The sequence below is a fragment of the Aotus nancymaae genome, unplaced genomic scaffold (assembly GCF_030222135.1).
Source record: "Aotus nancymaae isolate 86718 unplaced genomic scaffold, 86718_ANA_hifiasm-v0.15.2.pri h1tg000021l, whole genome shotgun sequence".
Taxonomy (NCBI): Eukaryota; Metazoa; Chordata; class Mammalia; order Primates; family Aotidae; genus Aotus; species Aotus nancymaae.
Window position 1 is genome coordinate 16343736 of NW_026988433.1, and position 27403 is coordinate 16371138.

A 27403-nucleotide genomic window follows, 5' to 3' on the forward strand; every position below is an offset into this window, starting at 1 on the left:
GTCTAGTCCAGAAGGGTGTGGGGAGACACAGTTAGAAGACCTGGATAGAAAGCTGTCTGGAGGAGATGGCTGCGACAGGAACTGTGTATTCAGACTTATTTTCTGCATCTGAGAAAGGGGATGGTAGGAGTAACAGGGTCCACGTCCCTGAGATGTTGTAGAGATTCTATGAGTCACTGAGTGTGAAGTACTAGGAACAGCACTGACCCATGGTAACTTGGGAGGGAGGAAACCAGGTGTGGCAGGGAACATAATGCTCCCCCCACCCCAACAATGTCCACATCTTTTAGAAAATTATTTTTATTTACATTTTTTAAAATTTAATTTTCTTTTTTGAGACAGAGTCTCACTCTGTTGCCCAGGCTGGAGTACAGTGGCACGATCATGGCTCACTGCAGCCTGAAACTCCTGGCCTCAAGCAGTCCTCCCACCTTGGCCTCCCAAATAGCTGGGACCCCAGGCATGTGTCACCACACCCAGCTAATTTTTAAAATTTTTAGTAGAGACAGGATGGTCTTGCCCAGGCTGGTCTCAAACTCCTGGCCTCAAGCAATCTTCCTGCCTCAGCCTCCCAAAGCACTGGGACTACAGGTTTGAGCCATTGAGCCATCACACTTGGCCCTATTTTTTTGTTTTTAGTTAAAAAAATATATAGAATGCTTCATGAATTTATGTGTCATCCTTGCACAGGGGCCATGATAATCTTTGTATCATTCCCATTTTCGCATATGTGCTGCTGAGGTGAGTATGCCACACCTTAATCCCTGGAACCTGTGAATGTTATCTTATGTGGCAAAAAGAGACTTTGCTGATGTGATTAAAGATGGGAGATGAGCCTAGATTACTGTAGTGGGGCCACTGTCATTGCAGGGTCCTTATAAGAGGAAGGCAGGAGGGCGAGAATCAGGAGATGTGACAATGAAGGCAGAAATCAAAGACAGAGAGAGAAAAGAGAGAGAGAGAAGAGAGAGAGAGAGAAGAGACAGAGAGAGGGAGAGAGAGGAGAGAGGGAGAGAGGGGGGAGGGGGGAGGGGGGAGGGGGGAGGAAGGGAGGGAGAGAGAGGGAGAGAGGGGGAGGGGGGAGGGAGGGAGGGAGAGAGAGAGAGACGGGGAGAGAGAGAGAGAGAGAGAGAGAGAGAGAGAGAGAGAGAGAGAGAGGAGAGAACGATCAACCTGCCATTACTGTCTCGGAAAACGGAGGAAGAACACGGCCCTGCCAACACCTTCATTTTGGCCTAGTAAAACCCATTTTGGATTCCTGACCTCCAGAATGATAAGATAATAAATTAGTGTTGGTTTAAAGCACAAGGTTTGTAGCAATTTGTCACAGCAGCCATAGGAGACTAATATGCTGGGGGCATAAATACCTCTGCCTCCCTCTCCTCTTGGGCTTCCCATTGGCTGAACCCAACTGGAAGCTGATGGGCACAGGAGCCCGTTGATACAGTTCACGCAGGTCGGCCCCCCCAGGCAGAGAGCAGGGTGAGAAAGATGGAGAGGGTAGCTGAAAGGGCCAGAGGAAGACATTCAGCTGGAAAACTATTATCCCATTTTACAGATGAGTTACTTAGCTTCAGTGCTAAGTAACTTATCCAAGATTGCACAGCTAGTCAGTGCAGAGCTGGCAGTCATAAAGATTAGACAACATAGGTATTGTGAATCACTCATTGAGCAATTACTAGGTGCAGGGTGTGGAGCAAAGCACTTGATATTTCCCACAATCAATAGTTCTTACGAAGTGAGTACTTTGGAGGAAGGCGCTATTGTCACTCTCAGTTGACAGACGAGGAAACTAGGTTTTGTCACCTGCCTACAAGTCACACAGCTGGAAAGGCGCATGGCTGGGATCTGAACACAGATGTGTCTGATGCCAAAGTCCATGGGAACAGCCATCGGGCCATGCTGCTTTCCAGGTTATTGACGCGAGCAATGGGGTGAAGGGAGGTGCTACACTCTGAGATCTAGAACAATAAGAAGAGGCCCAGGCTTTGGGGAAGATCCTGAGTTCCTTCTTGAAAATGGGTCTACTATGCCTCATTGCTTTGCCTGGCTCAACCAAGGACCAAGCTGAAAAAGCCTCCCTAGGCAGCCATGTTTTTTCACACCAGCTAACGTTGCCTCCCCCGGCAACAGCCGATTGGATAAGGAGCAGGCACATGACCGTGTGCAGCCCATTCAAGCCACTTTCCAGTGTCAAGTGCAGTGCCGACCTGGTACCCTGCACAAGCTCAATGGGCAAAAGGTTCTGGTCATCATGCTCTCGGGGAGGGTAAACGGGAGGACTTTCCTAGGCTTACTGTTTCCCCTCTGGCCTTTCTTCTTCACATCTCTCCTTTTTTTTTTTTTTGTCTGTATTCTATTTTAGATTTCCTGGCACTGTCTTTTGGATACCAGAGCTGCGGCTTCATCTAAGAAACCTCAGCAGCCTAGGATTTTGGCTCCACTAGATGAATCAGTGGTCCCAATCCCAGGGCTGAAGACTGGTGCTGGTTTGCGGCCTGTGAGGAACCAGGTCGCACAGCAGGAGGTGAACACTGGGTGAGCAAGCATTACCGCCTGAGCTCCACCTCTCGTCAGGTCAGCAGCGGCAGTAGATTCTCCTAGGAGCGCAAACCCTATTGTGAACTGCACACGCGATGGGTGATGTAGGCTGCATGGTCCTTATGAGAATCCAATGCCTGATGATCTGAGCTGGACAGTTTCATCCCAAAACCATCCCCACCCTGATCCGTGGAAAAACTTATCTTCCACGAAACTGGTTCCTGGTGCCTAAAAGGTTGGACACCACTGTGTTAAATCATGCAGTGGAGGAAGGGAGTGGACACAAAAAGTGGGAGGACCTAAACAGGCCCAAAGATTGGGATCATGGGTTGGGTCAGTTGCCACTCAAGATGGATGGTCACTTCCAAGCTGCTCTGCTGCCAAGCAATGCCTGGGACACTTCTCAGCTTTCTGAACTTGAAAGATGGCTGCTTTTACAGAATGGAAAGCAGGAGGCTTCAAAGATTCTTCACTCCGTCTGCTTTGGTCCAGATTCCCTTTAGGTCATCTTACAGAGCCACTGGCAATCACTATGTCCTACAGGTGATACCTTGTCTGAGCCCTACTCAGTCCTCTGAAGTCTAATGGCTATCCCCCAAGACCTCTTCATTCCAACACCGGCCTGGAGACCTTTCTCTATGGTACACTGCAAAGCGTCATTGTGCTCACCACTCCCTGCTCCAGTGTCTGTGGCAGACATCGCTAATCAATCATGGAGCTCTTTCCTTCTGAGCCTCAGTTCCCGTCATAAAACGAGCTCTTGGAAGTCACAGAGAGTCAAAACCTATTAGGGCTGTCCTTCCCTGGGAGAAGCAGGACCCAGAGTATGCTAACATGCTTTTTTTTTTCCTTTCTCAGGTGGTACATGGTAAACTGCAAAGCAGCATTGCTCTCATTCCCCACTCCAGTGTCTGCGCCAGACATCACCAATCATGGAGCTCTTTTCTTCTGAGCCTCAGTCCCCTTTATAAAATGAGCTCCTGGAAGCCACAGAGTCAAAGCCTATTAGGCATCTCCCTCCCTGGGAGAAGTAGGACTCAGGGATGCTAACATGCTTTTTTCCTCTCTCTCAGGTGAAATGTAGATGAAAATTGCATCAAGGGTAGCTGTGAACAACCTAAGTTATGAAATGCACTTGGAGGGTAGAGGTGTGACAAGGTGGTGATGACAAAGAGCCATGCTCACCTTCATGTAATTAGAAGAGGTGGGTGACAGGAGCCACGAGCTCAGGCTCTGTTTATTTTATATGCCAACATCAGTTCACCCTCATCCATTCTTTCCTCCTCAGAAGGCACCCTGCATCTTCTGCATAATGCATGTAACTGGGGATACCCAGTGACCACAGCCAGTGCCTACCTTGGACTTGACGGCCAGGATGATCTTGGGCAGGGCCACGATGAGGCACTTGAGGGCGATGGTGATGTACTTCAGAACAAAGTCTGCAATCCCCACTATCCACAGCAAGTCAAAGAAGTCCAGCGTCTCCAGGTTGGGCTTCAGGAATATGAGGCTGCGGGGAGGATTCAGAGAGTCAGAAGGTTCCCTTAGGGCCCAGCTTCTGCAGCTCCTGCTACTCACTCAGGATGCTTCTAAGCATCACCTAAAGAAAGAGCACCAAACTGGGAGTCAGACGTCTGTGTCCTTTTCCTGAATCTGCTACTCACCTGCTGTGTGACCTCATGTAGATCTTTTAACCTCTCTGAGCCTTAGTTCCTTTGAGAGTTAAATGACCATATTGGCCTGGAGTTTCCTTAAGGTCCCGGTTTTAGTCCTTCCTTTGTGTTGCTATAACAGAATACCTTAGGCTGGGTAGTTTCTAGAGGAAAAGGTTGGCTTTGTTTGTTTCTGAGATGGACTCTTGCTCTGTCTCCCAGGCTGGAGTGCAGTGGTGTGATCTCGGCTCACTGTAACCTCTCCCTCCCGGGTTCAAGTGATTCTCCCGTCTCAGCTCCCAAGTAGCTGAAATTACAGGCATGCGCCAACACAGCCGACTAATTTTTAGTATTTTTAGCAGAGTTGGGGTTTCACCATGTTGGCCAGGCTGGTTTCAAACTTCTGACCTCAAGTGATCCGCCCACCTCAGCCTTCCTAAGTGCTAGGATACAAGTGTGGCATGAGCCACTGCTCCCAGCCAAAGGAAAGAGTTTTACTTAGTCCAGGATTCTACAGGCTGGGAAGTTCAAGGGCACGGCACTAGCTTCTGGTGAGAGCTTTTTTCCTGGTGCATCATGACATGAAGGAAAAAGTCGAAGGGAAAGCAGACAAAACCCCAGGGGCATCCTGGCTTTATGAGAACACAGTCTCACAGGAACCAATCCATTCCCATGAGTCTAATCCAGTTTCACCAGAGCAAGAACTCACTCACTACCATGAGAATGGCATCAAACCATTCAGGGAGGATCCATCCTCATGACCCAAATACCTTCCACTAGGCCCCACCTCCCAACACCATTGGGGATTGAATTTCTACATGAGTTTTGGTGGGGACAAACCCAATCATAACAGTCTCCTTTAGTTTTGTGGGTCCACAATAGGCTATATGAGAGGAGGCAAAAGGAAGGAAGGAAGGAGAGAAGAAAAGAAAGAGGAAGAGAGGGAGGGAAAGCAGGGAGCAAGGAAGGAAATTAGGAAGACAGGCCAAATACTATAACGGAGGGAGGGAAACTGATGTGCTGAAAACTGTGCTAAGCTCTTCGCTCACTAAGTCTCACTGATCCTCATGACTGTCCTTTGCAGTGAGTGTTGCTTAGCTCCAGTTTATAAATAAGGCACTGAGGCTTGGAGAGGTGAAGTCAGCTGCTCAAAGTCACATTACATAAGAATAAAGGTGTTGGCATCAGACAGACTTGAACTTAAATTCAGTCTTCTCCATTTATTGGACCCTGGGCAAATAAAGTAATCTCTGTAAGCCTCAGTGCTTTCATGAATAAATGGGAATTGTTCCCTCCCTCACGGTGTTTGTGGCAGGATTTGATGAGATAATAGACAGATTACAGATCCTGCGGTACAGCAGTGATGATGATGGTAATACTATGAGGCAGGTACTTCTATCCACCCCATTTTGCAAATGAGGAAACTGAGGCACAGAAAGGTAAAGTCATATGTGCAAGGTCCTAAAAATATTAAGGGACAGAGGTGGCCTGGAACCCAGACATCCTGGCTGCAGTTAAAGTTCTCCATCCATACTCTACAGCTGTGCTAGTCAGAGTGTGTAAACCTGTCCATGACCAGGTAAGTTACACCTCATGTTCAGTTTCTGTATTTAACTAGTTGGAGACAGACAACAAGTGGTTCTCAAACTGGCACTGGTGAACAGACCACACTCTGAGTGGCGCTGCTTTCCAAGACCCCCCAAGAGGAGAATGTTCTTTGTAGTCATAATAGTCGCTAAAATATCCTGGCTTTAGATGTCATGCAGGCCCTGTTCTGTGTATGTTACATATCTTAACTCATGTTGTCTTCCCAAACACTCTATGACATAGAAACTGTGAATATCCCATTTTGAGGCCGGGTGCGGTGGCTCACGGCACTTTGGGAGGCCAAGGCAGGTGGATCACTTGAGGTCAGGAGTTTGAGACCAGCCTGGCCAACATGGTAAAACCCTGTCTCTACTAAAAATATAAAAATTAGCTGGGCATGGTGGTGCATGTCTGTAGTATTAGCTACTCGGAAGGCTAAGGCAGGAGAATCGCTTGAACCCGGGAGGCAGAGGTTGCAGTGAGCTGAGATCATGCCATTGCACTCCAGCCTGGGCAACAGAGTGAGACTCTGTCTCAAAAAATAAATAAATAAAAATAAATCTCATTTTGAGCTGAGGACACTGGGGCGCTAAGAGGTGGAGTCACCTGCCTGCAGCATCTCAGGTTGAATGTGGAGCTTAGATTGGAACCAGCACTCAATCCACGCTGGTCTCTCTCCTTTCTTTCCGTAGGATTAGAGGCTCTGAGCAAGGGCCAGACTGAATCCCATCTGTCTCCTTCAAAGCAGGGAAAAGTGCACTGAGCACAGAATGGATGCTTCCTATATGCTTTGGAAATACTCAGCTGGGCTGGCGGAAAAGGGTACAAAATGAAGCCTGTTTATTCTAGCATCCTGAGAACGGATTGGTCTGGGTTTTGAGTAGGGCAAAGTTACTGACAAGTCACTCACAACACCTTCAGTGACCCTCCCACATCCCCGTCCTGTCTCCACCGGATTCCTCGCCCGCAAGTTGGAGTGGTCGTCCAGGTCGTAACACAGGGAGAGGTTTGCGGCCCCCAGCTCCCGTCTTTAGCTCTGCTCTTACCGTTCCTGGGATATCCCAAGCTGGTTGGTGGATTTCCGCACTCTGCTAGATCTCCAATGTGTCCATGATCATGATCAAATTAAGATCTGCCTTATCCTTTCCATTTTATCTCAGACACCGGTTGGTGTTCAATCTGTCTACCTGGGTTTTATTCCATCATCTTAGTGAGGGTCTTTGCTTTTGGTTAGGGGGTGGCTACAAAAGTGTTTTTCTATGAACGTATCATAAATATTCATTTCTAAAGTACTGTATGAACTTTAATGGACTAATATATTTTATTGTCAGTTTTGCTCCTCCTTAGGCACCTCCACCAATAATTATGGTGATTTATTTTGAGACAGAGTCTCGCTCTATCACCCAGACTGGAGCGCAGTGGTGCGATCTTGGCTCACTGCAACCTCCGCCTCCCAGGTTCAAGCGATTCTTCTGCCTCGGCCTCCCGAGTAGCTGGGATTACAGATGCCTACCACCTTGCCTGGCTAATTTTTGTATTTTTAATAGAGATGGGGTTTCACCATGTTGGCCAGGCCTCAAACTCCTGGCCTCAAGTGATCCACCCACCTCGGCCTCCCAAAGTGTTGGGATTACAGGTGTGAGCCACTGTGCCCAGTCTAATTATGGTAATTAATCATAAAATAATATTAATTATGATATATGTCCAATGTTTTATCATTGACCCAATACTTTCATGAGTCTTATGACATTTGGCCTTCCTAATTAGCCTGCAGGCAGATAAGGGAAGAATGTGAATTTGGCTCCAATTTTCAAATGAGGGAAACTAGGGAAGGCTCAGAGAGGTGACATGACTTGCCCAACGTTGATCCTCAGACATCAAATCCCGAGAAGATTCAAGCTCACTGGTAAGGGCCGCCTCTGAGGCTAAGACTTCTTAGCAAGGGCTTCATGAAGTCTTAGTTTTCTTACCTGTGAAATGGGTCCCCAAGAAGGCAAAATAAGATAATGGTTGTTGGTGTCACATACAAGCACACTCTAGACTGGTGACTTCAGTAAGGACAAGGACTCAGCTTTGCTGCTCTTCTCATTTTCTTTTTTTTTTTTTTGAGATGGAGTTTCACTCTTGTTGCCCAGGCTGGAGTGCAATGGCGTGATCTCGGCTCACTGCAACCTCCACCTCCACCGTTCAAGCAATTTTCCTGCCTCAGCCTCCCAAGTAGCTGGGATTACAGGCATGCACCACCACACCTGGCTAATTTTGTATTTTTAGTAGAGATGAGGTTTCTTTATTTTTATTTTTATTTTTTGAGATGAATTTTTACTCTTATTGCCCAGGCTGGAGTGTGGTGGCACAATCTTGGCTTACCACAACCTCTGCCTCTCAGGTTCAAGTGATTCTCATGCCTCAGCCTCCCAAGTAGCTGGGATTATAGTCATGTGCCATCATGGGCCCCACTAATTTTTTATATTTTTAGTAGAGACGGGATTTCTCCATGTTGGTCAGGCTGGTCTCAAACTCCCAACCTCAGGTGATCCGCCTGCTTCAGCCTCCCAAATTGGGATTATAGGTGTGAGCCACTGTGCCCAGCCTATTGCTCCTCTCTTAAGCTTCTCTCTTTCTCTTTCTGTGCACCAGTTCAACTCAGCCTGCTCTGATGGGGGCACAGAGGTCTGAGACTGGGAACATCATCATACCCAGAAAATGGCAAGAGCTGGAAATTTATCCAAGGTTCTGGGAAACTCACCTCCTATGCCCTCCACCCAGACCTTGACATTCTAGACCACGCAACGAATGCAGGGTATGAGATCTGTGTTGATGCCTCGGCGCTGACCCCTCAAATTACTTTTATGGGTGGCCTCAGAAAGTGGCGAAACCACTCAGTCCTCAAAGTTCATTTTCAAAACAGACGGATGTGACCTGAAAGCCTGACTTCAGTTTCCACCCTGTCCTAGAGGTCCTCTGGCCAACCCTATGCCCAACCATCCACAAAAGAATCTTCCCTCCATTCTGACAGTTTCCACAAACAGCAATCATGTTCTGATAACATTCGCTTATGCAGTGATCTCCAAATACTTTTTTTAAAATGAAGCTAAATATATTTCGTTTAGAGGATTATTTTTCTTTCCTAATTAATTCTTTGGTGTTAAAATAACCATTCTTTTATGAAATGATGTCAGTGGTAGATCTTTTTTCTAATTGTGGTAAAACACACAAAACATAAAATGTACTGTCTTAACCATTTTTACGTGCACAGCTGAATGATGCTAATTACATTCCCAGTGTTGCATAATCATCACCTCCATCCAACCACAGAGCTCTTTTCATCTTGCAAAACTGAGACCCTGTTCCCATTAGCAGTAACTCCGCATTCCCTTCTCCCCCCAGTCCCTGGCAACCGCCATTCTACGTTCTGTCTCTGTGAATTTGACTACTCTAGGTACTTAATGTAAGTGAAATCATACGTCTGTTTGTCCTTTTGTAACTGGCTTATTTCAATTCACAAAATGCCTTCAAGTTTCATCCATATTGTGGCATGTGTCAGAATTTCCTTTCTATTTAAGGCTGAATAATATTCCACTGTATGTATATACCACATGGTGTTTACCCATTCATCTGTCAACAGACACTGGGTTGCTTCTACCTTTTGGCTACTGCATGATGATCATTTTAAAAATATGTTTTTAGTTGCAAAAAGGAAGCTGATATCTACATGGCAAACCCCTGGACTTTGTTGTGGGTCACTTTACTGGTTTGTGAAATCTCCAAGTCTGGGACTTACACAATTTTGTATCTGATGTAGATAAGTGATTCCCATCACTCATATACCCTCTACGGATTCTTCCAAGTAGTTGCATTTAGGGCATCTGCTAAGCCTGTAACTCTCTATTCTGAGATGTGCTCACCATCCTCAGGGAAACCACCCATCTCCACTGGATTCTGTGACCCAGCCCCACTGGCCCCTGAAAAGCCAATCAGGGGTGCTCTCTCTTTAATTTTAAAGGAGAAACAGAGACTACCAGTGAATCGCTAAGTCATGCTAAGAATTGAATATATTTCAGGAAGTCCCTGGTCCCTGCCCTTTCTCAGACCTTGTTGTTTGGTTTTCCTAGGATTGTTTGAGTCCTTGCATGGAGCAACGCCTAAAGGAAGAATTCCCTGTCTAGGAACCCAAAGGACCCTTGTTGATATGTTTTCTTTTTTCTTTTCTTTTTTTTTTTTTTGAGACGGAGTTTCGTTCTTGTTACCCAGGCTGGAGTGCAATGGCGCGATCTCGGCTCACCACAACCTCCGCCTCCTGGGTTCAGGCAATTCTCCTGCCTCAGCCTCCTGAGTAGCTGGGATTACAGGCACGCGCCACCATGCCCAGCTAATTTTCTGTATTTTTAGTAGAGACGGGGTTTCACCATGTTGACCAGGATGGTCTCAATCTCTTGACCTCATGATCCACCCGCCTTGGCCTCCCAAAGTGCTGGGATCACAGGCGTGAGCCACTGCGCCCGGCCCGATATGTTTTCTTAATATAGTCCTAGGCACACACACATAAAGTGCCAATAAGTGCTACTTGTGGCCAGGCATGGTGGTTCATGCCCGTAATCCCAGCACTTTCGGAGGCTGAGGCGGGAGGATCACCTGAGGTCAGGAGTTTGAGACCAGCCTGGCCAACATGGTGAAACCCTGTCTCTATTAAAATTACAAAAATTTAGATGAGTGTAGTGATGTGTGCCTCTAATCCCAGCTATTTGAAAGGCTGAGGCAGGAGAATCACTTGAACCCAGGAGATGGTGGTTACAGTGAGCTGAGATCGTGCCACTGTACTCCAGCCTAGGCAACACAGCGAGACTCTGCCTCAAAATAAATAAATAAATGTTCCTTGCATTTATTGACATTTCTTGAGCATTAAAGTGATATGCTGCTAGATGAAAGAGCTATGAAATGGCATGTTCTGCACACTACAACTTCCACAACAAATATGTACAAATATGTAGAGAAAAATGATAGCAAAGCCGCTGTTAGGTGACAGAATTGAAGGTGTTTTTGGTCCTTTCAAAATGGATTTTCAGATTTCACAATTAAAAATAAATTACTTTTGAAATTACAAAAATAAGTAACTTTAAAAATTGTGACCAGGTGTGGTGGCCCACGCCAGTAATCCCAGCACTTTGGGAGGCTGAGGTGGGAGGATCGCTTGAGCCCAGGAGTTCGAGGCTGCAGTGAGCCATGATGGCACCACTACATTCCAGCTGGGGCAACAAAGCAAGACTGTGTCTCCAAAAAAATTAAAAAATCTGAGATACTCATTTATTTGACAAATATTGATGGGGCAGCAACTATGGACTAAGCACTGTATAGGCACCAGCGGAAACAAACTCACTAAAAAAAACTGAAGGCTCAGGGAGGAAAACTGTGGACCATTCGAGATGCTCACGGGAGTGAGTGAGATTCTGCCTGCTTCATTTACGTTGGCAGATTGGTGGAGGAAGCGTCTCTGCTTCAAAAGAATTTCCAGGTGCACAGCTGCCAGAGTGACAGGGGTATTTTAAGGAAGTTGATGATAAGTTGGGGCTAAGTAATCCATTCAATTTCCTGTGCTCTGCCTTCCCACCTGCCACCACATTGCACAGAACTGAGTCAATGTCATAGAGGAAGAGGGTGCCCACGTCATGGGACATGTATTTGGGTGTAGGAGCAAGGAGCCCTGTTACCTTATCTCTGCACAGCTCAAACCAGATGGGGTAGACATTTTTATCACTTAACATCATTTAATTTCTTTTTCTTTTTCTTTTTGAGAGGGAGTTTCACTCTTGTTGCCCAGGCTGGAGTGCAATGACATGATCTTGACTCACCCGCAACCTCCGCCTTCTGGGTTCAAGGGATTCTCCCACCTCAGTCTCCCAAGTAGCTGGGATTACAGGCATGCACCACCATGCCTGGCTAATTTTGTATTTATAGTAGAGACAGGGTTTCTCTATGTTGGTCAAGCTGGTCTTGAACTCCAGACCTCAGGTGATCTGCCCACCTCAGCCTCCCAAAGTGCTGGGATTACAGGCGTGAGCCACCAAGCCCAGCCTTACTTAACATCATTTAAAAATCATTGCCATTACTGTGTTAAAGAAAAAAAAAGTATCCATTACAAAAAATTATAAAATACAGATGATTCTAAAGAAAAAAAAATTATCCATATACATGTGTGCATATATGTATGTGTGTGTATGTGTATTTTTAACAATAGGATCTCACTCTGTCACCCAGGCTGGAGTGCAGTAGTGCGATTACAGCTCACTGCAGACTTGACCTCCCTGGTTCATGTGATCCTCTCACCCTAGTCTCCCAGGTAGCCCCCCCGGATAGCTGGGATTTTAGGTGCATGACACCACGCCCGGCTAATGTTTGTATTTTTTGTAGAGATGGGGCTTCACCATGTTGCCCAGGCTGGTCTCAAACTCCTGGGCTCAAGTGATCTGCCCATCTTGGCCTCCCAAAATGCTGGGATTACAGGAGTGAGCCACCACACCTGGCCTACCCACATATTTAACATCTAGAGGACCACTGTTAGAGAGTAAATATTTTTGGCTTCGTAAGCTATATGGTATCTGCCATAACTGTTCAACTCTGTCAGAGCACAGATGAACTCGTAAGTGATATGTAAATGGATGGGTGTAGCTGTGTTCCAGCAAAATGTTACTAATAAAAATGGGTGAATGGTTTAGTCTGTCAAGCTCTGTTTTAGTGAGTATCTTTAAGGACTTAAAAGTATAGGCATAAATGAATGAATTAATAAATGAATGAAAAAAGAAAAAGCCGGTCACAGTGGCTCACACCTGTAATCGAGCACTTTGGGAGGCTGAGGTGCGTGGATCACTTGAGGCCAGGAATTCAAGACTAGCCCGGGCAACACAGAGAAACCCCATCTCTACTAAAAATAAAAAAAGTAGATAAGCATGGTAATGTGCACCTGAAGTCCCAGCTACTTTGGAGGTTGAGGTGGGAAGATCGCTTGAGGCTGGGAGGTCGAGGTTTTAGTGAGTGTGATCACACCACTGCACTCCAGCCTGGGTGACAGAACAACACCTTGTTCCCCACCCCCCACTATAAAATAAAAAAGACATACATACATTAAAATAACTTTTTTTTTTTTTTTTTTTTTTTTTGAGACGACGTCTCCCTCTGTCACCCAGGCTGGAGTGCAATGGCGTGATCTCAGGCTCACTGCAAACTCCGCCTCCTGGGTTCAAGCGATTCTCCTGCCTCAGCCTCCCAAGTAGCTGGGATTACAGGCACCTGCCACCACGCCCAGCTAGTTTTTGTATTTTTAGTAGAGACACGGTTTCACCATGTTGGTCAGGCTGGCCTCGATCTCCTCACCTCATGATCTGCCCACTGTGGCCTCCCAAAGTGCTGGGATTACAAGCGTGAGCTACCATGCCCAGTTGCTACATTTATTTTAAAATTTTTATTTCTTCAATAATAAATTGATCTTACCTTACTGTAACATTTTTACTTTGTAAACTTAGGTTTTTTTTTTACTATTTTATAATAACACTTAGCTTAAAACAGATTATACAGCTGTACAGAAATATTTCCTTTCTTTATATCCTTATTCTATAAGGTTTTTCCTATTTTTAAAATTTTTTGTTAAAACTTAAGACACAAACATACACCTTAGCCTCACCCTACATGGGGTCAGGATCATCAATATCACTGCCTTCCACCTCCACATCTTGTCCCACTAGAAGGTCTTCAGGGGCAGTAACACACATGGAACTGTCATCTCCTATGACAGCAATGCCTTCTTCTGAAAGGCACTGTCTGAGCCTGCCTCACAGTTAACTTTTGTTTGGTTTTTTTTTGAGATGGAGTGTCACTCTTGTTGCCTAGGCTGGAGTGCAATAGCGCAATCTCGGCTCACTGCAACCTCTGCCTCCAGGGTTCAAGCGATTCTCTTGCCTCAGCCTTTCAAGTAGCTGGGATTACAGGCACCTGCCACCACGCTAGGCTAATTTTTCTATTTTTAGTAGAGATGGGGTTTCACCATGTTGGCCAGGCTGGTCTCGAACTCCTGGCCTCAGGTGATCCACCCACTTTGGCCTCCCAAAATGCTGGGATTACAGGCGTGATACCAGATTACAAAGACTTAATGTGAAAAAAGAACGTAAAATATCTCACTTATAATTTTTATGTTGATTGCATGTTGAAATGACAATCTTTTGGGGCCATGCGCAGTGGCTCACGCCTATCATCGATCCCAGTACTTTGGGAGGCCAAGGCAGGCGGATCGCTTAAGCTCAGGCATTTGAGACCAGCCTGGGCAACATAGGGAAACCGCATCTCTACAAAAAATATGAAAATTAGCCAGGTGTAGTGGCATGCACCTGTAGTACCAGCTACTGGGGAGGCTGAGGTGGGAGGATCACTTGAGCCCAGGGAGGTCGAGGCTGCAGTGAGCCGTGATCATACCACTGACAGTCTGCGTGATGCAGTGAGATCCTGTCTCAAAAAAAACCAAAAACAAACAACCCCCAAATATTTTTGATATACTGGGTTAAATAAAATCAAGTATGATAATTGATTCCACTTGTTACTGTTTAGTGTTTGGTAACTAGAATGTGTTAGCTTACCTATGTGGCTTGCCTTGAATTTTACTATTGAGTGCTGGTCTAGGTATACGTGTGTAGTAACAGCAGGGTGGAATTTGGAAGTTACAATGTGACACAGAGCTCGTGCCCTGTTCCAAAGTGAAAGGGTACATGCCCCAAGCCCAGCCAAGTGCCCCACTCTCCCACGGTGGGGGTCAGACTCCCATGCTCACCTGTTGTATAGCTGCTGGGAGCTGAATGTATAAAGCACATAGAGGGTGTTCCCCGCCAGAAAGGCCAAGATCCACAAGATGACCAGCACCGACCTCTTCTCCTGGAGACAAAGCAAGAGATCTGTGATACCAAAGACGCACGTGGCAGAACCTTCCAGAATGTACCCTGATGACTGGCAGCTTTTCGCTTTGTCAAAGTTTTGAAGGAAGTGGTGCTGAAGGTGAGGGGAAGGGCATCGGCACCTTTCCATCCAACTGAGACCCAGGTGGTGGTCACAGAGCAGGTGGCAGAATGGTGCACATATGCTTGATCAACTATCTAGAAAGTCAAGACAGCACCATGGTTCTCAGTAGACTCTGGACTGGGATGGCATGCGTTCAAATCCCCGGTCAAACCCTGTGTGGGAGCTGTCCAACTCCAGCAAGTTATTTAGACTCTTTCAATTTCCCTTTTCTCATCTGTAAAATGGGTATATCTTAGTATCTACCTTAAAGAGTTTTTTAAAAAATAAATCAGGGGAAAGCGCGAACGCAGTCCCCCATTACCACAAATTCTGCAGTTGAGTTTCCCGCATTTGGGGAATCGCAGAAGTCAGCACATCCGGAGTGCAATGGATAAGCCTCACCCTGGGAAAACCACCTTCGTGATCATGGTATCTCCCCTGCCAGGTAAGTATATCTACCTTATAGAGTTGTAAGAATTAAAGTGCATAAAATGCTCTTAAGAGCAAAAGCACAGAGAGGTTAAGAAACGTCAAGGGCATGTGATTTAAGTCTCAGTGTCTTCATTCGAAAATGAGGTTGTTGTTAAAGATTAAATCAAAATTTTTATTTTTATTTACTTTTTTGTCACCTAGGCTGGAGTACAGTAGTGTGATAATAGCTCAGTGTAACCTTGAACTCCTGGGCCCAAGTGATCCTCCTGCCTCAGCCTCCTGAGTACCTAGCATCACAGGCAGGCATCAGTATACCTAGCTAATTAAAAAAAAAAAATTTTTTTTTTGTAGAGACAGGGTCTTGCTGTGTTGCTCAGGCTGGTCTTGAACTCCTGGCTTCAAGTGATCCTCCTGCCTTAGCCTCCCAAAACACTAAAATTATAGGCAAAAGTCAAATTTTGAAATGCAAACATTTCATATTTCAAGCCTGCTAATGGGTAGGACTGATAAGAGTTTACAAGCCAGCAGTAGATTCAGATCTAGAGGCTGGAAATTTCTGCTTTTACTTGTTTTAGGACAGACCTCTGGCCCACTGCCCTGGACTGACCATTCCCTGGAGGGTCACAGTGTAGGATTAAATCCAAACTTACACACCTAACTCTCAAAGCCCTACACAATCCAGCCCCATTTCTCTTTCTTCAGCCTCGTCCCTGTTTCGTCCCCAGGAAGACACATTGGAAATCCTGTTAGCTGTTGCCCAGCAGTTTTATCACCTGAGAGCAATCCTAGGGAATGTCTGAAGGAGGTGCAAAGAGGGGAGTGTTTCTGCCTGTGTGCCCTGGGACACATACGCAGACCTCTGTGATGCGAGTTCTCAATAGCTCGTGTCTTTTCTTGGACTGGAGTGGCTGCATTGCTGGAATAAGATGAGGTCATAACTTTCCCAGTGTAACCTTCCCTGTGGTTTCGGTAAATGCTCAATACACACTGTCTCCAGACACAGCTCAGTGCCCCACGCACTGTTACGATGCACATTTCCAGAGAGTGGACGAAACAAATGCATCTCCATCCACCCATCATTCCAGGAGCGGTCAAGGTTAATGATACTAGAAACCACCTCCAACCAACCAACTGCTCTTATCAGTGTGATTAATCCACCCGGCAGCTCTTTGTACTCCAATAAATAATAGATTCCAGTTTAATTCTCTATGAATCCAAACCAAAGGTGCACTAGGAAGAGGGAATTAGCCACGTTCTGGGACGACAGAATCTGAAGGACAAAGGAGGTAGTTCTCTCCTAATAAGCTGAGATGCCTAAGCTTACTGAGGCTCATGCAGACCTGCTCTGATGGAAAACATGCACATACGGGCATGCACAATATGTCACCTGTGTCTTCACGGTGATCAAGGACCCCTGGAGGCCCATCCATGGATACAGACATCCTCTCAGCTACTAAAATTTAAGTTAAGGCATCATTTAGATGTTACTGCCTTTGAGAGAGACCTAGCCCTCAAAGCCGCCTCCTACAGGCTGGAGTGCAGTGGCGCGATCTCAGCTCACTACAACCTCCGCCTCCTGGGTTGAAGCGATTCTCCTGCCTCAGCCTCCAGAGTAGCTGGGATTACAGGCACCCGCCACCATGCCCAGTTAATTTTTGTATTTTTAGTAGAGACAGGGTTTCACCATATTGGCCAGGCTGGTCTCGAAATCCTGAATTTAGATGATCCACCCACCTAAGCCTCACAAAGTGCTGGGATTATAGGTGTGAGCCACTGTCCTTGTCCCCTCCTACTGTTTTAACAGCAGCAGAGAGGAGTTTGCATAAAGAAGATGAGACTAAGGGTCAGGAAGGACCTCTGACTTTGTCCCCAACTCTGAACCTCAATGTGCTCATGTGCAAATGGAGACTGGGCTGTCCTCCATGATACATGGAGGCCCAAGTGCTTTTGAGAAAGCAGATGATGCTATAGATGGGTCAGTTAAGCTGGTGATTATTATGGGATCACCTGTGCAGTAGAAAGCACAGACTTTTTCTCAAGAAAGAAATTTATTTCCATACGTTTTGGTGAACAGTGGTATCACATGAGTACATTCTTTAGTGGTGATTTGTGAGATTTTCGTGCACCCATCACCTGAGCTATATACACTGCACCAATTTGTAGTATTTTACCCCTCATCCCTTCCCACGCTTTCCCTCAGTCCTCTAAGTTCACTGTATCATTCTTATGCCTTTGTGTCCTCATAGCTTAGCTCCCACTTAAGAGTGAGAACATACAATGTTTGGTTTCCCATTCCTGAGTTACTTAGAATAGTCATCTCCAGTCCCATCCAGGTGGCTGAGAATGCCGTTAATCATTCCTTTTTATGGCTGAGTAGCATTCCATTGTACACATACACCACAGTTTCTTTACCCACTCATTACTAATGGGCATTTGGGCTGGTTCTACATTTTTACAATTGCGAATTGTGCTGCTATAAACATGTGTGTGTATTTTTTCCTATAACGACTTCTTTTCCTCTGGTAGATACCCAGTAGTGGGACTGCTGGATCAAATGGTAGTTCTCCTTTTAGTTAAGGAATCTCCACACTGTTTTCCTCAGTGGTTGTACTAGTTTACATTCCCACTAGCAGTGTGGAAGTGCTCCCAAATCCACGCCAACATCTATTATTTTTTAATGATGGGGATTCTTGCGTGGTATTGCATCATGGTTTTGATTTGCATTTCCCTGATCATTAGAGATGTTGAGCATTTCTTTATAGGTTTGCTGGCCATTTGTATATCTTCTTTTGAGAATTGCCTTCTTACATCCTTAGACCACTTTTTGATGAGATTTTTTTTTCTGAAAGCACAGACTTTTAAAAAATAGTTCAATTAAATGTTTTTTTTATATGCCAGGCATGATGCTAAACATCACCTTCTTTTTTTTTAATTTAATTTTTTTATTGCATTTTAGGTTTTGGGGTACATGTGAAGAACATGCAAGATTGTTGCATAGGTACACACGTGGCAGTGTGATTTGCTGCCTTCCTCCCCTTCACCTGTATTTGGCATTTCTCCCCATGCTCTCTCTCCCCAACTCCCCACCCACAGCTGTCCCTACCCTATTTCCCCCCAACAGACCCCAGTGTGTAGTGCTCCCCTCCCTGTGTCCTTGTGTTCTCATTGTTCAACACCCGCCTATGTTTTTTTTTTTTTTTTAAATGAGAAGGTTTTGCTCTGTTGCCCAGGCTGGAGTGCAGTGGTGCAATCATAGCTCACTGCAGTCTCGAACTAATGGGATCAAGCAATCCTCCTGCTTCAGCTTCCTGAGTAGGTAGGATGATAGGCACATGCCCCCATACCTGGCTAACGTTTTCAAAAAAATTTGTAAGCTGGGCACGGTGGCACACACCTCTAATCCCAGCACTTTGGGAGGCTAAGGCAGGCGGATTATCTGAGGTCAGGCCTTCAAAACCAGCCTGGCCAACGTGGTAAAACCTTATCTCTACTAAAAATACAAAAATTGGCCAGTCATGGTGGTGTGTGCCTGTGATCTCAGCTACTCAGGAGGCTGAAACAGGAGAATCGCCTGAACAACCAGGAGGCAGAGGTTGCAGTGAGCCAAGATGGCAGCGCTGCATGCCAGCCTCGGTGACAGAGTGAGACTTCAATCTCAAAAAATAATAATAATAATTTGTAGAGAAGAGAGGGTCTCGTTATGTTGCCCAGGCTGGTCTCCAACTCCTGGCTTCAAGGAATCCTCCCACCTCAGCCTCCTGAGTTGCTGGGATTACAAGCATAAGCCACCATGCCTGGTATTCGTGCCAAACACCTTATATGCACACATGCACTCTTTCTTTCTTTCTCTCTCTTTCTTTCTCTTTCTCTCTTTCTCTCTTTCTCCCTCCCCCTCCCCCCCCAGATGGGGTTTCACTCTTGTTGCCCAGGCTGGTGTGCAATGAGGTGATCTCAGCCCACTGCAACCTCCACCTCCCAGGTTCAAGCAATTCTCCTGCCTTAGCCTCCCAAGTAGCTGGGATTACAGACATGTGCCACCATGCCTGGCTAATTTTGTATTTTTTTTAGTAGAGATGGCGTTTCACCATGTTGTTCAGGCTGGTCTCGAACTCCTGACCTCAAGTGATCCACCCCCTACCTTGGCCTCCCAAAGTGCTGGGATTACAGGTGTGAGCCACAGCGCCTGGCTCTTTATTTATGAGACAGAGTCTCACTCTGTCACCCAGGCTGGAGTATGATGGCGTGATCTAGGCTCACTGCAGCCTCTGCCTTCCAGATTCAAATGATTCTCATGCCTCAGCCTCCCGAGTGATTAGGGTTATAGGCATGGGCCATCACAACCAGCCTGGGTGCACTACTTCATTCAGTCCTTTCAACAGGTCTGTGAATTGGTGCCAACAGGCTCATTTCCAGAGGCGGCACCTGAGGCTGAGATCACCAAGATAATCTAATTGAGGGTCTGCAGGTGGGTGGAGGAGCAGGAATTTAAACCTAGAATGAGCACAGGCTCAACTACCTGGATGTAAGTCATGATGCCAGCACTGGAACTGGCTGTGTGACCTCAGGCAAGGAACCTAGTGTCTCTGAGCCACTCTTTCCTCGGTGGGAAAATGATGGAAGAATGATTTTGTTTCCCTCCCAGGTTGCTGGGATGAATCTGCTGAGATGAGCAATGGGCTCAGCACTGAGCCAGGTACACAATTAGTGCTCATTAGACACAGGACATTCAGGAGGACGGCGGTGAAGCTCTATGTCCACCCAGCAGTGTAACAGGGATGGCCATAAGCACGAGGGTGGAACGAAAGTAACCTAATGGGGCGGGGCACAGAGGCCCACACCTGTAATCCCAGCACTTTCAGAGGCCAAGGCATGAGGATCACCTGAGGTGAGAAGTTCGAGACCAGCCTGGCCAACGTGGTGAAACCCCATCTCTACTAAAAATACAAAAAATTAGCTGGGTGTAGTGGTGTGTGTCTGTAGTCTCAGCTACTGGGGAGACTGAGGCAGGAGAATTGCTTGAACCTGGGAGGCAGAGGTTGCAGTGAGCCAAGATCATGCCACTGCACTCCAGCCTGGGCAACAGAGCAAGACTCCATCCCAAACAAAACAAAACACCAAAAAACGAAAGTGAGCTAATGAGCTGAATGTCTGCAGGGTAAAGGGACTGGGTCAGGGGCACGGAAGAGATGCGGCTGTTGGAAAGAAGAAAGGAACATTCAGGGATCTACCTAGGGGTGGCGGGCAGAAGAATGGCCTCTCTGGAGGCTGAGGTAGGAGGATTGCTTGAGCCCGGGAGTTGGAGGCTGCCATGAGCTATGGTCATGCCACTGCACTCTAACCTAGGTGCCAGAGTGAGAATCTGTCTCTAAAAATCATAAAATAAAAGAAGAGGTTTTAGAGAGATCATGGCGGACGGGAGGCAGGTCTAGATTGATGCTCCAGACAGAGCAGCGTTCGGAAGCTCGCATTGTGAATTTTAGCTGTAGATCAACTGCAAAAACAAACCAGCAATCTGAAGAGGACCCACAGACTCTCTGAAAGAAGCGGACTGCTCCTGCAGAACCCAGGGGAGCCCCCCAAAACTGTGAGTGCCCCAACTGCGGAAGTGGGAAAGGGAGACCCTCCTCTCCCAAGCACTCACCCCCAGTGGAGAAGCTGAAGGTCTGTTTGCGGGAGAGGTTTCTGACTTTACCTGGCGCTGAGTCAGTTTGGAGAGCGAGTGAAATACAGGGTAGAAGAAGCAGCAGAAAGGCCCTGGGAGCTCGCTGGGTCCCCGAGCAGCCCATTCCCGCCTGGCACCACGGGGATCCAATGGAAGGGCAAGGGGTATAATTCCACAAGGAGAAGCAAATCTCTAGCTGAACTCTGTAACAATTTGTCCAGGGTAGGAAGCCTCCTGGCCAGAACTCTGGGGAGGATGCAAATCTGGTGTGCAGACTCCACAGGTGTGGGAAGAACTAAGCCCTTTTCTTTGGCAGCTGGGAGGTGGACAGCCTGGGGCAGGTTTCAAGCCCCTATTCCCCTCCACCTGGAAACAGTCTGGGGGCTGTTGCGGGGGCACGTGGGATTGAGACTGGCCCTTCAGTCGGCCTGGGAGTTGGGTGAGGCCTGTGACTGCTGGCTTTCCCCCACTTCCTGACAATCTACATGACTCAGCAGAGGCAGCCATAATCCTCCTTGGTACATAACTCCAGTGACCTGGGAATCTCACCCCCATTCCCCATAGCAAAGACCGCCTAGCCCCACCCCCACCTGATGGTCCTTCCTTACTCACCCTGGTAGCAGAAGACAAAGGGCACAAAAACTTGGGAGTTCTAGCCCCGCCTCCCCCAGCAGGTTCCTCTCCACACTACCACAGCTGAGGCTCTCCGGAAAGCGCCACCTCCTGGCAGGAGGCCAACCAACACAAAAATAGAGCATTAAACCACCAAAGCCAACAATCCTCACGGAGTCCACCGCACCCTCTGCCACCTCCATGGGAACAGGCACTGGTATCCACAGCTGAGAGTCCTGTAGACGGTTCACATCACAGGACTCTGTGCAGACAACCCCCAGTACCAGCCAGGAGCCAGGCAGACTCACTGGGTGGCTAGACCCAGAAGACAGACAACAATCACTGCAGTTCGGCTCACAGGAAGCCACATTCATAGGAAAAGAGGGCGAGTACTAAACGACGGAACACCCCATGGGACAAAAGAATCTGAATAACAGCCTTCAAGCCTAGACCTTCCCTCTGACAGAGCCTACCCAAAAGAGAAGGAACCAGAAAACCAACCCTGCTAATATGACAAAACAAGGCTCTTCAACACCCCCCAGAAATCACACTAGTTCACCAGCAATGGATCCAAACCAAGAAAAAAAAATCCCTGATTTACCTGAAAAAGACTTCAGCAGGCTAGTTATTAAGCTTATCAGGAAGGGACCAGAGAAAGGCAAAGCCCAGTGCAATGAAATCCAAAATATGATACAGGAAGTGAAGGGAGAAATATTCAAGGAAATATATAGCTTAAAGAAAAAAAAAAATTCAGGAAACTTTGGACACACTTTTAGAAATGTGAAATGCTCTGGAAGATCTCAGGAATAGAATTGAACAAGTAGAAGAAAGAAATTCAGAGCTTGAAGACAAGGTCTTCAAATTAACCCAATCCAACAAAGACAAAGAAAAAAGAATAAGAAAATATGAACAAAGCCTCCAAGAAGTCTGGGATTATATTAAATGACCAAACCCAAGAATAATCAGTGTTCCTGAAGAAGAGAATTCTGAAAACTTGGAAATATTTGGGGGAATAATCGAGGAAAACTTCCCTGGCCTTGCTAGAGACCTAGACATCCAAATACAAGAAGCACGAAGAACACCTGGGAAATTCTTTGCAAAATGATCTTCGCCTAGGCACACTGTCATCAGGTTATCCAAAGTTAAGACAAAAGAAAGAATCTTAAGAGCTGTGAGACAGAAGTACCACGTAACCTATAAAGGAAAACCTATCAGATTAACAGCAGATTTCTCAGCAGAAGCCCTACAAGCTAAAAGGGATTGGGGCCCTATCTTCAGCCTCCTCAAAACAATTACTAGTCAAGAATTTTGTATCCAGTGAAACTAATAACTATATATGAAGGAAAGATAGTATTTTTTAGACAAACAAATGCTGAGAGAATATACCATTACCAAGTCAGCACTACAAGAACTGCTAAAAGGAGCTCTAAATCTTGAAACAAATCCTGGAAACACATCAAAACAGAACCTCTTTAAAGCATACATCACACAGGACCATAAAACAAAAATATAAGTTAAAAAGCAAAAACAGGGCCGGGCGCGGTGGCTCATGCCTGTAATCCCAGCACTTTGGGAGGCCGAGGCGGGTGGATCACGAGGTCAAGAGATCGAGACCATCTTGGTCAACATGGTGAAACCCTGTCTCTACTAAAAATACAAAAAATTAGCTGGGCATGGTGGTGTGTGCCTGTAATCCCAGCTACTCAGGAGGCTGAGGCAGGAGAATTGCCTGAAACCAGGATGCGGAGGTTGTGGTGAGCCGAGATCGTGCCATTGCACTGCAGCCTGGGTAACAAGAGCGAAACTCCATCTCAAAAAAAAAAAAAAAAATGCAAAAACAAAAAATGAAAAAAACCAAAGTACACAGGCAACAAAGAGCATGATGCATGCAATGGTACCTCACATTTCAATACTAACATTGAATGTAAATGGCCTAAATTCTCCACTTAAAAGATATAGAACTGCAGAATAGATAAGAACTCACCAACCAACCATCTGCTGCTTTCAGGAGACTCACCTTGCACATAAGGACTCACATAAAGTAAAGGGGTAAGAAAGGGCATTTCATGCAAATGGACACCAAAAGGGAGCAGGGGTAGCTATCCTTATGTCAGAAAAAACCAACTTCAAAGCAGCAGTGGTTAAGAGACAAAGAGGGACATTATATAATGGTAAAAGGCCTTGTTCAACAGGAAAATATCACAATTCTAAACATACATGCACCTAACACTCGAGCTTCCAAATTTATAAAACAATTACTAATAGACCTGAGAAATGAGATAGACAGCAACACAATAATAGTAAAGGACTTCAATACTCCACTGATAGCACTAGACAGGTCGTCAAGACAGAAAATCAACAAAGAAACAATGGATTTAAATTATACCTTGGAGGCTGGGCTCAATGGCTCATGCTTATAATCCCAGCACTCTGGGAGGCGGAGGTGGGCAGATCACAAGGTAAGGAGTTCGGGACCAGCCTAGCCAACACAGTGAAACCCTGTTTCTACTAAAAATACAAAAATCAGCTGGGCGTAGTGGTAGGCACCTATGATCCCAGCTACCTGCGAGGCTGAGGCAGGAGAATTGCTTGAATCCTGGAGGCAAGGTTGCAGTGAGCAAAGATCTCGCCACTGCTCTCCAGCCTGGGCAACAAAAGCGAAACTCTGGTCTAAAAAAAATAAATAAAAATATAAACATAAATAAAAATAAATTACACCTTGGAACAAATGGACTAAACAGACATATACAAAACATTTCATCCGACAACCATAGAATACACATTCTATTCAACAGCGCATGGAACTTTCTCCAAGATAGACCATATGATAGGCCACAAAACAAGCCTCAATAAATTTAAGAAAACTGAAATTATATCAAGTATTCTCTCAGACCACAGTGGAATAAAACTGGAAATCAACTCCAAAGGAACCTTCAAAACCATGCAAATATAGAGAAATTAATAACCTGCTCCTGAATGAGCACTGGGTCAAAAGTGAAAGCAAGATGGAAATTAAAAAATTCTTTGAACTGAAAGACAATAATGACACAACCTATCACAACCTGTGGGATACAGCAAAGGCAGTGCTAAGAGGAGAGTTCAGAGCCCTAAATGCCTACATCAAAAAGACGGAAAGAGCACAAACTGACACTCTAAGGTCACACCTCAAGGAACTAGAGAAACAAGAACACAAGCAAACCCAAATCCAGCAGAAGAAAGGAAATAACCAAGAGCAGAGCAGAACTAAATAAAATCGAAACAGAAAAACAATTCAAAAGATAAATAAAACTGATAGACCACTGGCAAGATTGATCAGGAAAAGAAGAGAGAAAATCCAAATAACCTCACTAAAAAAACGAAACAGGAGATATATCAACTGACGCCACTGAAATACAAAATGTCATTCAAGGCTGCTATGAACACCTTTACACACATAAACTAGAAAACCTAGAAGAGATGGATAAATCCCTGGAAAAATACAACCCTCCTAGCTTAAATTAGGAAGAATTAGATACCCTAAACAGACGAATAACAAGCAGCAAGATTGAAATGGTAATTTAAAAATTACCAACAACAAAAAAAGTCCAGGACCAGACAGATTCACAGCAGCATTCTACCAGACATTCAGAAAACTGGTACCAATCCTTTTAACATTATTCCACAGGATAGAGAAAGAAGGACCCCTCCCTAATTCATTCTATGAAGCCAGCATCACCTTAATACCAAAACCAGGAAAGAACATAACCAAAACAGAAAACCACAGACCAATAAATATCCTTGATGAATATAGATGTTAAAATGCTTAACAAAATACCAGCTAACCAAATCCAACAACATATCAAAAAGATAATCCACCATGATCAAGTGGGTTTCATACCACGGATGCAGGGATGGCTTAATATGCACAAGTCAATAAATGTGATACACCGCATAAACAGAATTAAAAACAAAAATCACATGATCATTTCAATAGATGCAGAAAAAGCATTCGACAAAATCCAGTGTCCCTTTATGATTAAAAATCTATGCAAAATTGGCATAGAAGGGACATACCTTAGTGTAATAAAAGCCATCTATGATAAATCCACAGCCAACATAAAACAAAGTTTTGGCTGGGCGTGGTGGCTCACACCTGTAATCCCAGCACTTACGGAGGCCAAGAAGGGTAGTTCACCTGAGGTTGGGAGTTCGAAACCAGACTGACCAACATGGAGAAACTTCATCTCTACTAAAAATACAAAATTAGCCGGTATAGTGGCACATGTCTGTAATCCCAGCTACTCTGGAGGCTGAGGCAGGAGACTCACTTGAACCCAGGAGGTGGAGGTTGCGGGGAACCGAGATCACGCCATTACACTCCAGCCTGGGCAACAAGAGCAAAACTCTGTCTCAAAAAACAAACAAAAACAAAAACACAAAGTTTCCAGATACAAGATTAACGTACACAAATCAGTAGCTCTTCTATATACCAACAGTGACCAAGTGGAAAATGAAATCAAGAACTCAACTCCTTTTACAATAGCTGCAAGAAAGAAAAAAAAACCAGAAATATACCTAACTAAGGAGTCGAAAAACCTCTACAAGGAAAACTACATAACATTGCTGACAGAAATCAGGGGTGACATGAACAAACGGAAACACATCCCATGCTCATGAATGGGTAGAATCAATATTGTGAAAATGACCATACTGCCAAAAGCAATCTACAAATTTGAGACATAGACCATTAGAACAGAATAGAGAACCCAGAAATAAACCCAAATACTTACAGCTAACTGAACATAACAAAAACATAAAGTGGGGAAATGACACCCTTTTCCACAAATGGTTCTGGGATAATTGACTAGGCGCATGTAGGATAATGAAACTGGATCCTCATCTCTCACCTTATACAAAAATCAACTCAAGATGGATTAAGGATTTAAACCTAAGACTTGACGCTATAAAAATTCTAGAAGATAACATTGGAAAAACCCTTCTAGACATTGGCTTAGGCAAGGAATTTCATGACCAAGAACCCAAAAGCAAATGCAATAAAAACAAAGATAAATTGCTGGGAGCTAATTAAACTAAAGAGCTTTCACATGGCAAAAGGAACAGTCAACAGAATAAACAGACCACCCACAGAGTGGGAGAAAAGCTTCACAATCTGTACATCTGACAAAGGACTAATATCCAGAATCTACAACGAACTCAAACAAATCAGTAAGAAAACACAATCCCATCAAAAAGTGGGCTAAGGACATGAATAGACAATTCTCAAAAGAAGATATACAAATGGTCAACAAACATGAAAAAATGCTCAACATCACTGATGACCAGGGAAATGCAAATCAAAACCACAATGTGATACTACCTCACTCCTGCAAGAATGGCCATAATCAAGAAATCAAAAAACAATAGATGCTAGCGTGGATGCGGTGAAGGGAACACCTCTACGCTGCTGGTGGGAATGGAAACCAGTACAGTCGCTATGGAAAACAGTGTGGAGATTCCTTAAAGAACTAAAAGTAGAACTAGCGTTTGATCCAGCAATCCCACTACTGGGTATCTACCCAGAGGAAAAGAAGTCATTATTCCAAAAAGATACTTGTACATGCATGTTTATAGCAGCAGAATTCACAATTGCAAAATCGTGGAACCAACCCAAATGCCCATCAATCAATGTGTGAATAAAGAAACTGTGAGGTGTGTGTGTGTGTGTGTGTGTGTGTGTGTATTTATATGTGTATATATGCATATGTGTATATATGTGTGTGTGTATATATATATATATATATATATATATGTCTAATGGAATACTACACAGCCATAAAAAGGAATGAATTAAGCATTTGCAGTGACCTGGATGAGATTGGAAACTACTATTCTAAGTGAAGTAACT

General features: G+C 45.2%; 1 protein-coding gene and 2 non-coding genes across 6 annotated transcripts in view; all 3 read right to left on the reverse strand.

The window, feature by feature from the left end:
- Positions 1 to 27403, reverse strand: part of LOC105728572 (E3 ubiquitin-protein ligase RNFT2) — a 292363-nt gene that overhangs the window by 248438 nt on the left and 16522 nt on the right. For all 4 annotated transcript variants that reach the window (XM_012468997.2, XM_012468996.2, XM_012469001.2 and 1 more), the window contains exons 6-7: positions 14590 to 14690; positions 3898 to 4051 (exon numbers count right to left, since the gene is read on the reverse strand). In XM_012468997.2, the coding sequence (XP_012324420.2) occupies positions 3898 to 4051; positions 14590 to 14690 (255 nt within the window). The remainder of the gene's footprint in view (positions 1 to 3897; positions 4052 to 14589; positions 14691 to 27403) is intronic.
- Positions 646 to 749, reverse strand: LOC135276314 (U6 spliceosomal RNA). Its single transcript, XR_010343882.1, has one exon. It is a non-coding gene; the product is annotated as a U6 spliceosomal RNA (small nuclear RNA).
- On the reverse strand, positions 15104 to 15266 carry LOC135276283 (U1 spliceosomal RNA). Its single transcript, XR_010343857.1, has one exon. It is a non-coding gene; the product is annotated as a U1 spliceosomal RNA (small nuclear RNA).